The following is a 13,817-nucleotide window of genomic DNA, read 5'->3' on the forward strand; positions in this document are numbered from 1 at the left end:
GGATTTTGTATATATATATGGTTGTTGGAAGGGTATTATGAACTCCGGCCCGTGTTTATGACAGTTTTAGGGTTTACGAATGTCGATTAAACAAAGGAAACTCTGCCGAAATTTCGGTAGAATTGGGATAGCGACCGCCTTGAGATTCACTCCTAATCCTCGGGATGTGTGTTGGGTCTCGGGGCGTGACATGGAGTTGGTCCAACTCCTCTCCTTCTGCTTCTGGGCAATGACTTCTACGACACTCCGCGTCACCACCGCCTTTTGGGCTTCTTCAACTGGAAATAGAGATACAAGGGATCACAATTTTGCGGTTTGAAAAAATAAGATGGTATCTGTATTCTGTTCCATAGAGATGAAATGTCATGATTAATAACATCTTCGAAAAATGACTAAAAAGGTATCGAACTTTACAAGTTTTGACAATGTGGGGACTAAATTTTTTTTTTTTCGGTTAAATTGGGGACTAAACTTTTTTTTCAGTCAAATTGGGGACCAAACTTTTTAATTTTTGCAATGTGGAGACATGTGTAACATGACATCTAAATTTCTCACACGGTGTTTCACAATTCGAATTAATTTCTATGGTCATGAGGTTGTAGTATAGATATATTTTGATAAGAAAGTGTATAACAATGTATGTAACTTGTGAATTATGAAACACCGTATGAGAAATTTAGACTATATGTGTAACTAGTCTCCGCATTGCAAAACTTAAAAAGTTTAGTCCCCATATTGTCAAAACTTGTAAAGTTCAATACCTTTTTTAATCATTTTTTGTAACATCTTCTAAGAAGTGCATGAAACATACCATGGCAGTACTTGACTAATATAGTGATATTTCAAAAACAGTAGTGCTAATCTGGCCCTATTCAAATTCAAATAAAAGAAATGAACAATGTTTAGGATAATTATAGTGACGACTGACGAATACCATTGAGGCCTTTCTTTAAGTACAAAAAGAAAGGTCAATTCCAAGAAAATTCAACACGCACGCCGTAGGAACTTACAGTGTAGGTTCTGAGAAACTTCAATTTATACTTTATATGGTTATCAAATATAATATTCTAACTTCACACACTCTCTCAAAGAGGTCTAGATAAAATTTCATACACATAGTTAGGACTTAGGAGACAAAGAAAGACCAGACCGGAAGACCTAAATGGGAACACATCAGTGCTTGAACGGAACCATGATAGATACTGGTAAGTATTCTAACCCAGTTCCATTGATTGGTTTATACACAGCAGCGTCCACATTAGTATGTTTCGTTCTTGTGATTTGTGACATCTGGTCTGCTTTTCGCAATAAGAAATCATGTTTACCATGCCGTCTGTTTTCGCTTAATGCAATTACTTTAACACTTGTTGCGATTGCAACAAAACTACCAGTAGATCTCACCACTGCAATGCCTAGTGTCCAGGATCAATTATCTAAGCTCACTGGTACTATCTTTATATGCGTATCAATGGGAGTTTTGGTGCCTTCAGTTGGAACCAATAGGGAATCTGAATGCCTGGCCAACTTGGGGGCATTGACCATCTTTGTGGTTACTATTGTTGTCAATATTTGTGTACAAATGGCCACTGGTATCATATTCTCTTTCATTGTGGAACATGCCATTATCTTGTTCTTCATGGTGGCGCTGCTCCTTATTTTGTGGTGGGAATCTTCTATTATAAATGTGTACAAGGGGTCTGCCAATGATCGTAACAGAGATCTCATTAGAAAAGGTGAAGGGAGTATGCTACAAAGACTGAAAATCTGTTTCTTGTACGCCTATCAATCCAGCCCTCAGTTTATAGCTTGTAAAATCCCATTTCATGATGTCGTGAGCATGATTTGCATGATCTGTTCAATGGTTCTAATAGAAGTTTTGCTTAGGACGTTTGCCTTTAAAAATTTGGATTTTTGTGATGGAGTTTCTGATTATGGATGGTCAATGTGGATAGTGGTAGTGAGCCAAATCGTCACTATTTTCCTTATTACTGTAGCCATTGGCTGTAGATGGCTGTTATTTGTTCAGTATTGGGTGGAGAACTTTGCAGCCACAAATGGACGTTTGTTTCTATTTAGCCAAGGGAGCCAAGGAGTACTTGGCATATCAACATTACTAACTTATATATGGCGTTTTCTTCCTTTCTACCTGAGACGATTACCCAAACCATTCACTTTAATCCTTAAATATGTAACCACCATGTTGGCCATCATAATTTTTACGCTGGTTGTAGCATTATACATGCCAGTAGTCGGATTTAGCATATTGCTGGCACATTTCCGTTTTGGTTATCAGAATAAAAATGAAGATGGAATGTCCAAAAACGAAGATGGAACTGTAGACGTTTTAAATGGTCTTCTAAGAACGCAGGGGGTGAGACTCACAAAGTTGGTGCTGAGGAACGCTATCAAAGACATGGAGAGATGGACAGAGATTTCTAGAATGGATTGCCCGCATCTGTTGAAACTGTTATCCACAATTCCGTTAGGAGATTCACTAACTGTCCTTAAAAGTCATTATAGTGAGAAGGGTGCTAGTGAAGTTTCTTGCCTCTCCATGTTAGTACTCGCAGAAATGACCAAAATCGCAATGCCAACTTCCCTCCCTGTTTCTATGGATTACGTCTTACGTGAAGTCTTTGAAATCACTTGTTTCATTGACAGCGAATTCAACATTACAAGCTTCCATAACAGAAGGAAGTCTGTAATGGCAACCGTTCTTTGGGAAGGCAATGACCGCAACATGCCACTTCGGCACAGAAGGGTTGAGAGATGTATGAGTCGGATGGTTCAGTCGCAATCAGACTTAGATGATGCACTTCACGTCATTGAGGAATTCCCAAATTCAACTGGCAACCACATGATTAAACCCGAGGCATATATTATCGCCAATTTCATACACAGTCAATCATATGCATCAATTGAAGAATTATATGCTCAGCTAGAGGGACTTTTTGTTGACATGTTGCATGAATTTCTCAGTCAACTGCCAAAGGCCATATTCAATTATATTGTTGAAAGCCCGGTTGAAGAGTACGAAAGTAGAGTGAGACTTGTTCTTAAATTTCTTTTGAAATTGGAATCAGTTGAAGCTCATGTGACGTGGTCATTTCCCACAGGAAGTAACATTACTAGCTTGATAAGTGCTCAAGATTCTGCTGTGAATACTCGCTACTATGCTCCAACAGATGACAACAGTAATGCTAGCATTGTTCCGGTGGATGAAGATGCTGGGGAAATTCAAGCCATTGGACCAAACAACATTGTATAAAGTCGCATAATATGGAACACTAAAACAACATATATATTCAGTTTTCCCCTTCCTGTTTATACAGACTAGTAAATCGGCACTAGTAAATGGGCACGCGCGTTTGCGCCTGCAAAAGTTATGAAAAATGGTTGGTTGTTGGCTTTAACTTTTAGAAAGGGAAAATAATATTTGTAAGATAAAGTTTTGCAATTAAAAATCAGGGATGCAGTAACTTTGGGATCCCATTACTTGACACGTTTGATATGTCAAGTAGCAAAAAACATGTATTTTCACTGCCAACACAACTTTGAATCCGCATATGGAAGAATGCCATATGGAAGGAAAAGTTCAAATACAGTATAATCTTCTGAAAACAGGTTCTTAAACATATATAATGCATAAAAAAGAAAATCATCAGTCGCCATAAAATAATCTGGAAGCTATTTTGAGCATGAAACGTTCTCATATGATGTTCATGTGCATTGGACAACTGAGTATTTCATGACATGTGCTTTCTTCGGATCTAGCACCTTCCCTCCTACATTGATTTAGACTCTTGCACATATAAGATGACCATTCTATTCTCAATTCAAGTGGTCTTAAATATTGGGTGATTGGCGTTTGGATGAATTTGCAACTAGGACAGTGTTTTTGGATGTAAAACCATTCTTGTTACACGCTCCAACTGTTCCATCCTAGTGCATTCCTTCATTCCTAAATGAAATAGTGTTATGTTAACAACGTCAATTCTAACAATAGCGTGCTTTCTGTATATTAAAAGTAAGTAATTGTAATAAGATAATATTTAATGACAAAGAATGAAACAACAACAAATGTATTATCCGTGAAACATTTCTCTACTGAATAAGTATCAAACTGTATCGTACCTTGAGCAATGTTTTCCTTAAACATTTTGGGCCATAATTGTAACACCCCAAACCCACTATATCTTAGCTAACCAGTTCAAGATATAATGAGTCGGAGAACCCAGCTACTTAACCGTCTCGACAAGTGCCAGAGCAGTCAAATAACCGGTTTACAAAATGAAACCATTACAATAAGTCAAATAGGGTGATAACTAACAAATATAAAACAAAAACAAAGTGTCCAAATTCTAACCCGAATAATATCCCAACTTCTCTCTCCACCTCTCTCCACGTGGTCAAGAATCAAACACCTGCAAAATTTGTAAGGGCATAAAAACCACACGCCTAGCAAGTAATATCCACAAACTAGTCTTTTCAAATCTAAATAAAATATACCAAGCATAATCAAATAAAACCACTACAAAAAAACAGTCAATAAACGACAGCCGTTGTCTGTTGTTTTAAGCCAAAAACGTGCGCTTTCATCCGTTGTTAGGGCCGTAATAAAAAGGGCTATAGTTTTGAAAAACGACGGCCCAAGACACTTGTTTATCCAATAAAAAAACGACGGCTTTTAACACTTGTTTTTTTAACGACGGCCATTGCCACTTGTTTCTTGTAAGGTCGTCGTTTATGAATAACCGTATTTCCAGATTATATATGCAGGTGTTTTGGTTGCTCATTGTAGTATCCTTACGTTGTACTTGATGGTCATTTTTCTAACACAATTTAAACGGAACCCAAGTACTGAACAAAAAACCAAATATTTTCATATAATACTTAATTTCAACCAAAGTCAATCTCAAGTAACAATTTTGTACAAACAAGTTAAGTATAACAGAAAAAACAAATTTAAATTACACGAGTAAAACACCAAAGTCTTGAATCTCGTCCACTATGTTCCAATACACATTTTGCGGTGCCCCCTCACGATCACCAAGCAGTCTTTGAAAATGTTAGAACTCTACGACCAACTCTTTGCAACTTACATGATATAGAGATGGACACAAGGGAACCACTTGTTGCCTAGACAATGAATGCGTAGTTGCCTACAACACACATGTATCTAAGAGTGAGCACATAATCTTAAACACTTGAAACAAGATTGCACGCATTGTTCCAGTCAAATCTAGTAGTTTAAGCTACACGAGTACAAACTCAACAACTATAAAACTATAGAACTCCCATTTATCAAAAGTACTTTGTCAATTGGCCACTGAAGAGTTCATCTGCTTCATTGCAATGCCATACGCATTTGTTATTTGGTCATACTAACAGTTCCAAAATATTAAAAATGAATCCCATTTTGACTTAAAGAAAGGTGTGCGCAATAACATAGCTCTATCTAAGTACATGCATGGTGTAGGATTTCTGAAACTATTCAAAGATTGCTTCGATTCACAATGAAGACTACCTTTTATTGCAATCTTGACAAACAACATCGAAAACTATTACAAACATATATCAATATATGTGTTGACATGTAATATAGAACCCATAGGTGTAGGCTTTCTATCCCAAACGGTACTTTAACAAATGACTAGTATACCCTTACATAATAACCTAATTATCCTTATCTTCCTAACAGCTTGGTTATGTTCTCTTCCTTTACTATTACTTAGGCAAGCTGCTGGACTACCACAGAAACCACATTGTTGCAATATAATGTGCACACCGCCCTGAGCTATGGGCTCTACAAAGTTGATGCAGTAAAAGCATGATGTGTAATTGTGATAAAATTCATAAAAACATAATGAAAACATAGATATTTGACCTTCAGTTAAACACCAGAAACAACTTATAATGGATTTTTTTTTAAGTCCTTGTTCAGAAGTCCTCATTCCGCCAAGAAAGGTGTTTACTGCCTTTTTTTCTTGTTGCATGTAGATACTATTGTGAAAGTAAAAACTAATACGATTCTCATATATTCAGAAAATCCACATTACCGATCAGAACAGAAAATCCATAACGCATTACCCCAGACAGATAGACTAAATAGTATTAAAAAATAGACCATAACTATTGCACATAATAAGAACTAAAATAGAGGAATCTTTTAAATGTACCTGCTTAAAAGAACAAAAGAGTAGTCCTCAAGGCCAATCTCACAAAGTCGCCACTGCACGGAGCAAGATCATTTAGGAAAAAATGCATTACTTCAGGAAACCACTCCATCGTGAAACATGATAAATAAGTATTTACATATCTCAAAAGACCTTTTGTCGCATTGCGATTGCAGCATCAGGGGCATCATTCCGAAGGCCACTTTCAAGACCTTTCACAAGCAGTGTTCTTAAAGAGAACAAAGATTGTAAAGCTTTCATCATTAGATCAGCCCCATCCTTCTTCAAGAAATTGCCAAGTTCGTCCATTTTGTCTAAACTTTGCAAAATACAGTTCACCCATATATTAGCCGTTCGCTGTTCAAGATTAGGATCAATTGAGAGTATCCATATTATGTAAGTCCACATGACCTCCACAAACTATATATAAATTCTTCTTATTTCACTTGCCCCAACGCATTCAAATGAGTATATTTTAAGCTTTCCATCTTTCAATCGTGTGGACATTAACCAGATTTTCTATCGATGAAACAACATTCTAATTACTAGCATTTCTAGTTCATTAAGAGTTTGAGAAAGAGTCAATACAGAGAACCTAAGTTGTGTAGCATATGTCAGCTCTTCTTGATTAACAACATAACAGGTTTGGGTGAAACTATAACTTTCGCCCATAAATGAGAACAAAGTAATTGGAGCACAACATAAATACCTTCTTGCACTCTAGAAATAAAGAAAGTGCTGATAAGGTTTTTCCATCAAGTTGCTCTGTGAGGCTGTAATAGCACGTGTCACGAAAGAAATAAAGTAAAGTTAATTCCTAGAATAGTTTCATGGACGATAATTCAAGTACTTTAATCTTGTTTTTTAAATAAAAACTCATAAGGTGAGCAAACCAAAGAGAATAAGAGGAACCAAATACTTGTGAAAATCATTTGAGAGAGAGAGAGAGAGAGAGGAGAAGAACCAACCTACTACAAAACTAAACACACAAAAACAGGTTAACTAGACAACATGTATGCCAACTATACTGTCCGGGGACGCGGTGACTCTAAAAAAATTTCATTTCTATAGTAGGGATCGTTTGAGTAACTAAATAAGTAGATCATAACTGTGTGACATGGTCATTTGGACAGACATGAGCTGCATCTTTCATATGCCTATCAAGTAGTTATGTAGAAAAAAAAAAGTTGGACTGGCATCATCAGTAAGTAATTGCACATGAAGCTTTGGTAAACCAAAACAAATCATAACCCATTAAGTATATTCTGTGAAAACATTTTCTTTTTTCAGGCATCATCAAGGTCTTTTTTAGAAAATTCACAAAACAAATATTAAGAATATATGAAATCATAAATAAATCTTGGTAAATTAGGAGAACCTACTGCGGCATTCTTTGATAATAGCATGTATACGTTGTGTATGTCAGGTCACATTCAAAAGGAACCGTGCAAAATACCTTCCCGCGTTGAAAAAGTCCTTCAGTTCATTATGAAATATTCTAAATTGTTCTACAAATGCTTCATTATATTCCCCAGGGTCCTGGTAATTCTGGCAAGCATTGCTTCAGTAGCAATTAGATTTTCTGGGCCTGCATTACGATGAAGCTTGTTTTGTATAGTATGCTTTATTTCTTGCTGGACAATGCAACAGATTCAGTACGTAATACAAGACAACAAAATTTAATCACTGCACCAAAGCAATTCAAAGAAGTATTTTCTTCATACTAGAGGTAGAGATCTATAATGCTTGTCATTTATCTTAGATGCTTAAATCTAGTTGTGTCTACTGAACTTCATAGTGAGAAGGTCTAAAGTAAATTAATATGGATAGAATGTCATTTAATAACATGTCAAAGTGAATTAACGGAGTACAGAAACTAAAGACTCGCGTATCTTAGATTGCCATCCTCAAAAGCCCAGCCCATCCATACCCCAAAACCTGTTCGACCACCACAATAACAAACTCATAAAATAAAACACACAAACTTCGAAAAGTAGCCACTACCCCAAATCCCAATGCCCATAACCAACCAATAACAATCAAACACGATACAACCCGAAACGGAAACGATACGTAATAAACGAAACAGGAAATAAATAAATAATATTATCGGAAAATATATATATATATATATATATATAAAGGAAACCAAAGAATTCAGTATTATTAATGTCGATAAACACAAACACGCAGACTATTAACAAAGCAATCAAGCCCATCAAATCCAGCATTCATATAATGAAATAAGCATATGCATATAAATATGAGATAATACATACGAAAGTAGTAGTAGTACCAAGATGGCCGCGCTTGGAAGCGATGTGAAAGGGGTTCATGTTGAGCTTGGACAGGATTAAAAGGGGTGATAGATCAGCAAAGGTGAGCAAGTAACTGAAGACTTGTTCAAGATTGTTGTCAGCCGCTATGTAGAGGGCTGTCTCGCCCGCATCGTTTTGCAAGGACATGATACTGGAAACAGACTCGTGATGATCAGATGAGGATGGTGCTGCTTGGAGGAGCTGTTTGAGGGTGTGGAGGTCGCCGGATCGAACTGCGGAGAATATAGTTGACTGCTGCGACATTAGCTAAGTCTAAATGTCTTGAATATTTGTATTTACCATACTACACATAAATAAAATGATTCAGTGCAAGATAAGACTTAACAAATCAGAAGAAGATGATGGTTCATTCAAGAGTAGAAAAACAGGCGAAATTCAAAAGTATATAACATAAATTCCATTACCTAAGTCTTGAGTAACCCTACACCGAAAAAATCCCCAAATTGAGTAACAACAAACAGGCGAAAGGAACGAAAAGGGAAAGCTTGGGGACTACCTCTGAATTTGAAAAGGAATAGTGGTCATTCTCATTGAGAGGCATGAACTTGAAGATTTTTTTTTTCAATGGTGAGCCGTCTTCTTTATGTGCGAGTGTGAAGATGAGAGGCAGCAAACCCTTGAACAAATATTTTTAGAAGGTATATTTTTACTAAAATACCCCTGGGAGTTGGGAGGGCTTGCTTGAATTTTTCACCAAAGTACAAGCGGGAAGAGGCACACAAAAAACAACGACCATTCAATCCTTATACCACGGCCATAAGCAATCATAATTCAACAAGTGCCATTAACCGTCGTTTTTGGGTGTCGTAAATTAGCCAAATTGGTGTAGTGAACCGAGCCAACACACACTTAATTCCAAATACACATACCTTCCAAATACTGACCAGTAGAAATATTTATCAACTATATAAGATATATAGGATGTGGAAAACAAGTGAACTCAATAAGTACAACGTATGCAAATGATCCCACACTTATACATAGTATATAGCTCAAAACTCAGAAAGTGCATCATCGTCATCAAATACTAATTCATGCATCAACACAAGTCAAAATAAAGAACTAAAAGCACAACAACACAAATAAAACCAATTTCAGTTTAATCATATGGGTTCAACATACAATAAACAAACTCAGCAGGAAAAGGAATTACACGCACACTAATTATGGTAATCCACGTTTCCAATCTCAATTTAAAATGCACAGTAAAAGTGTCGACTAAGTCGAAACTAGACTTGGTCATAATTTATTTAAATGAAAGAAAATCTTGTAGATATACTTGCCTGATGTATAAGAGATTAAAAGCAACAAGAACCAATATGGAAGACTCCACAACCTGATCCACATCGCCCAAGATCATCTACTAACCACAAGGAGGCACCAGAATTTTACCCCGAAACAATCGTCTCCTTAGAAGTAGCTATCATGCCATATACCAATTGAAAGCTATGTGAATTAACTTCCTATCGCACCAAACCGCATACAAAAGTGAGTTTCGTAGATGAATATACACCATTTTCAGTAACACATGGCAGAACTGACTTGCAATCCGAATTGTTCTAATTAGGAACAAGAACAAGGTCTGTTGATGACTTCATTGAACACCCATGACCCCTGACCTCTTATCTTCTCTACTCTTAATCATGAAAATAGAATCCCCAAATAAAACCCTTGATTAACATAAAGTGTGGTGAAGACAAACATGTTAGAATCTCTTCTATTCAAGATTTAGAAACCCAAACCACTTCATGTTGCAGCTCCACCTTAGATAGTAATTCCAAATTAGCAATATACACACTGATTTGAGTAGGAACACCCAACAACCTGGTCACAAATCCCCAATTTCATCACAAGAACTGAAAAGCTGTAACGTCTCTCTACAAACCACCTCATTAACCATATATCATCGGAAAGCTCTTTCAATCCAAACGGAATCTAAAACCAATCACTATAGAGAAAGATACAACTGTTTTCTCTGTGAGGGTGAAAAGTCATAAGCACCAGTTCCTAATCATCTTCAAATTTCCCCAATAACCGACTCGCTTTTGGTACGACAGGAGTTGAGGGATTTTTGTTCAAGTCTATCGGGTTGGTTGTATCAATCGGTTCAATCAAACCAAACTTACCAAACCCAGCTATTTAGGCTGTTATAATGGGCCTGGTTTAACTCCTCGAAGCCCACGAGAAGTTTAATATCGAACCCAAAAATATGGGGTTTTATAATAACCTTAGCAACTTCAACACTTAAGAAAAAATCATAAAACAAAAAGAGATGGGTGTGGAATTTATTGAGGAACTCACGATTGGAGAGAGAGATTGCTGGTTAACTGAAAAAAATGGAGAAGATGATCCATTGTTTAGTAATTCAGTAATTGAACGAAGTGGCTGGAGAGTATGTAGAGGGGGGAATACAAAATGTTGCATTATATTACACAACAAACCTAAAGCACTAAGAGACCTTCGATCCGTCTCTAACCTCCTTAAAGGAAAATAAGAACTTAGAAAGAAGCTATTTGTTTTTCTTCCAAATTAATAGATACTCTAGACTCTAGATAGGTTAATATCCTCTTGACCTTAACACAACGTTAACGAAGAATATACGAACTATGCTCGATGAATAAGTAGACTTCAGCAACATTTGTTTCCATTACCTGGAATGGTGCTTTGCACTATACTTAGAGAATCACACCCTCACATTTTACCTTCTCAGTGAAAGAAAAAAAAAACATCTACCAAGTGAATTGCAATCTAGAGAAAAAACACCAATGAAGGACCAAAATCCAGTATTAAACAAATGCCTACAAAGAAGACAACTGAATTTTGCGTGTAATATATCAAACTAAACTTTATAGGAAAAAATGATGCATCCACATAAATGTGACGAAAATTCAAAAATAATGGAAAAAGATACCTTTGAGTTTTGGGAATGACAGGTCTTGAAAGCAATTTGCAAATTCCAAGCCACCATTCTATACAATACATGTTCATTCTCCCTGCAACCCAATCAAATGTCTACACTCACCAAAAAATAAATATAATGAAAATAAAAATAAAGGCACCTGTTTGAAAAGTGTTCAATCTTTGAAGTTCACAAAGTAACAATATGTATACACGATTTATAAGATCGAAAATAACCAAAATATAAGACAAAATAATAACCTTAAAAATAGTAATAACCTTAAGAATGCCAAGTGTACAACCAAAACAGTAATTTAGCAGGTTTGGGATTAGGCCCTGTAGAGTTTTTATCTTTTGTTGGGCCTCCCATAGATAGGAAAATATATATGTTAGTAAAAGAGGATGCTAAGGGAACTATGTACGCTCGTTTTTCTTGATTAATACAAATGGGGTCTGCTTAAACCTAGCTTATTTCTTAAAAAAATAAAAATAAATAAAGATTAAAACAATGGCGTTGCCACCATATGAGTACATCACAATAAATATCCAACACAACCCATATGACAATCTCGTCAGTAACTCGCTAGCTCTAAAACACAAAAGGTTTCTAAATTGCTTGTTGCATATTTAACTTCGTCATACAACATTGTTGGTAATTAGGAGTTTCATCTTATTTTTTTTATACAACATCATATATATACTCCACTGTCTTTCTGAAGTTGAAAATTGCCATAACGACATAGAATCACGCATAAAAGACCCAACAAACAAACTCAAAATTGTTACTTTGTGCAGCGAAAACCAGGTACTGCAAGCTATTTCTAGGATGATAAGTTCGGGTAAGCTATCCATTTGTGTTGGATAGGTGTATGTTTGGTGGTGACATGTGTAGTCTTCAGATGTATTACCTTCCTTCCTAGTTAATTTGATAGCCTTGTCGAATATAGCAACAATTTTTCCAGATTTAGTCTATTACAAATATAACATGGTCATTCCTATCTAGATAGAGAAAAGTAACAAAAACTAAGGGGAAAAATTAGTGCACTTTCTACCCTTTTTGGGATATAAACTAATGTTAAAAAATTGAAGATTAGTGAAATTTGCAACATGGAAGGTAAATCGATCAGTAAAAGTTGAACACATAAGAATTTATCTGCCTCTCTAAAAGAGGGAATTCAATTCATTGATTCTCAGTTTTTGGTTACACAACGAAGTTTCAAATGACCGAGGGATACACTTAGAACATTCCTAACTTAATCTTATGGTTTACATGTCCTAAATCAAAATTATTTTCCAACTTATTAGAAATTCATAATAGGAACTGATATAGCCTAAGCACAAAAGTATTGAACATTCCTAGTAGATATGAACAACCTATCATAAGATAAGAGAAAGGGATTGTAAATATTAACTAACATTCAGACAAAGTTAAGGAGTGAAATAAGTGAAAACACAACTTTCATGGAGTAGATGAAAGTGCAAAGTATTAAATCGAGACGTACTTTCTAACATTATGGATTAGTAAGAATTATCTACAATTTTGAAGTGTTAACTACCTGTCAACATTGATCGAAGAAGAGCGTTTCTGTAAAGCCTTCTCATTTTTGTCTTTGCATCAATGAGACTTCTACTGAAATATTCCTTGTGTTCCAATCTCTTTTCCATCATTTTGGGATAGTAGAAGGGACAATAAACTTTGAGCGGAAACTGTCGGTTGGTCGAAGCCTTGATTGAAGCAGGCTAGCAGTAGAATAAATAAACAATGTAAACTGGTTGGAATTTCACAATCCCAAATGAATGTTAGAACACTATAAATTGTAAAAAGAAAAATCAAAAACAAAATAAACATTGCATGGAAATGACAAGAAAATAGTATCAGGATGAGAACGTACCTTCGAGAAAATACATTAACTGTTACAGATAGCATACAATTGCAACAATAAAATGGGAAGAACGGAAGAATAATTAAAAGGGAGAAAAAAAAATTGAGTAAAACCTGATGGAGCGAACCTGAATCCAAAGACGAAGAAATCAATTTTCCTTTGCATAGATTTTAGTGTGGTTTCCTACAAATTAGAAAAAAAAAATAGATTGAATAGTTTTGGAGGGAGAGAAGAAGAGTACGTTTTTCATTTATTGATGTAAAAAACTGTGTCGTCTATTGATGATTAGTTTTTAATTTTTTTTCTGGGTAATACGTAATGACTAATTTACCCTTCGAACGTGAAGTGTAGAAAATTTTGTGGGTGAAACTTTTGGGTACCCTTTTGACCAAAAGATTGGGTTAAAATTGAAAATATGGGAACTAATATACGGCAGCAAGTTTTCCCATTATATGATATAAGTACTCTACGTCTCTACGAACTATCCCAGTATCATTGCTTGGTTTATACACAGCAGCAAA

General features: G+C 35.7%; 2 protein-coding genes across 15 annotated transcripts; one reads left to right on the forward strand and one right to left on the reverse strand.

Annotated features, from left to right (window-relative positions):
* Positions 1–1,192: 1,192 nt before the first annotated feature.
* On the forward strand, positions 1,193–3,268 carry LOC147505201 (uncharacterized). Its single transcript, XM_086605491.1, has one exon. The coding sequence runs from the start codon at positions 1,193–1,195 to the stop codon at positions 3,266–3,268; it is 2,076 nt and encodes a 691-aa protein (XP_086461617.1).
* On the reverse strand, positions 1,945–13,545 carry LOC147505202 (phosphoglucan, water dikinase, chloroplastic-like). 14 transcript variants are annotated; one of them, XM_086557774.1, is made up of 9 exons: positions 13,410–13,545; positions 12,970–13,153; positions 11,427–11,508; positions 8,473–8,746; positions 6,330–6,490; positions 6,180–6,232; positions 5,103–5,162; positions 4,367–4,424; positions 1,945–3,961 (listed from the first exon to the last, which is right to left on the reverse strand). In XM_086557774.1, the coding sequence occupies exons 3-9, from the start codon at positions 11,481–11,483 to the stop codon at positions 3,956–3,958; spliced, it is 669 nt and encodes a 222-aa protein (XP_086413900.1). In that variant the 5' UTR covers positions 11,484–11,508; positions 12,970–13,153; positions 13,410–13,545; the 3' UTR covers positions 1,945–3,955. The 14 variants fall into 14 exon arrangements, 12 of the variants coding, with proteins under 12 accessions (XP_086413900.1, XP_086413902.1, XP_086413908.1 ...); XM_086557776.1 differs by lacking the exon at positions 5,103–5,162; XM_086557782.1 differs by lacking the exons at positions 5,103–5,162; positions 11,427–11,508; positions 12,970–13,153; positions 13,410–13,545 and adding exons at positions 6,886–6,949; positions 7,559–8,114; positions 9,799–10,637 and having other exon boundaries at positions 6,330–6,533; positions 8,473–8,727.
* Between the last annotated feature and the right edge of the window lie 272 nt (positions 13,546–13,817).

This window comes from Coptis chinensis, chromosome 4 (assembly GCF_015680905.1).
Source record: "Coptis chinensis isolate HL-2020 chromosome 4, ASM1568090v1, whole genome shotgun sequence".
Lineage (NCBI taxonomy): Eukaryota > Viridiplantae > Streptophyta > Magnoliopsida > Ranunculales > Ranunculaceae > Coptis > Coptis chinensis.

Excerpts from the sequence above, each read along its gene's own strand:
- LOC147505202 (XM_086557770.1), bottom strand. The coding sequence starts at position 11,483 with ATGGTGGCTTGGAATTTGCAAATTGCTTTCAAGACCTGTCATTCCCAA. Across the intron at positions 6,491-8,472 it reads TTCCAAGCGCGGCCATCTTG|ACAAAATGGACGAACTTGGC; the intron begins GTACTACTACTA and ends TGCAAAGTTTAG. Across the intron at positions 4,425-5,102 it reads TGTGTCCATCTCTATATCAT|GTGTTTGATTCTTGACCACG; the intron begins GTAAGTTGCAAA and ends CAAATTTTGCAG.
- LOC147505201 (XM_086605491.1), top strand. The coding sequence starts at position 1,193 with ATGATAGATACTGGTAAGTATTCTAACCCAGTTCCATTGATTGGTTTA.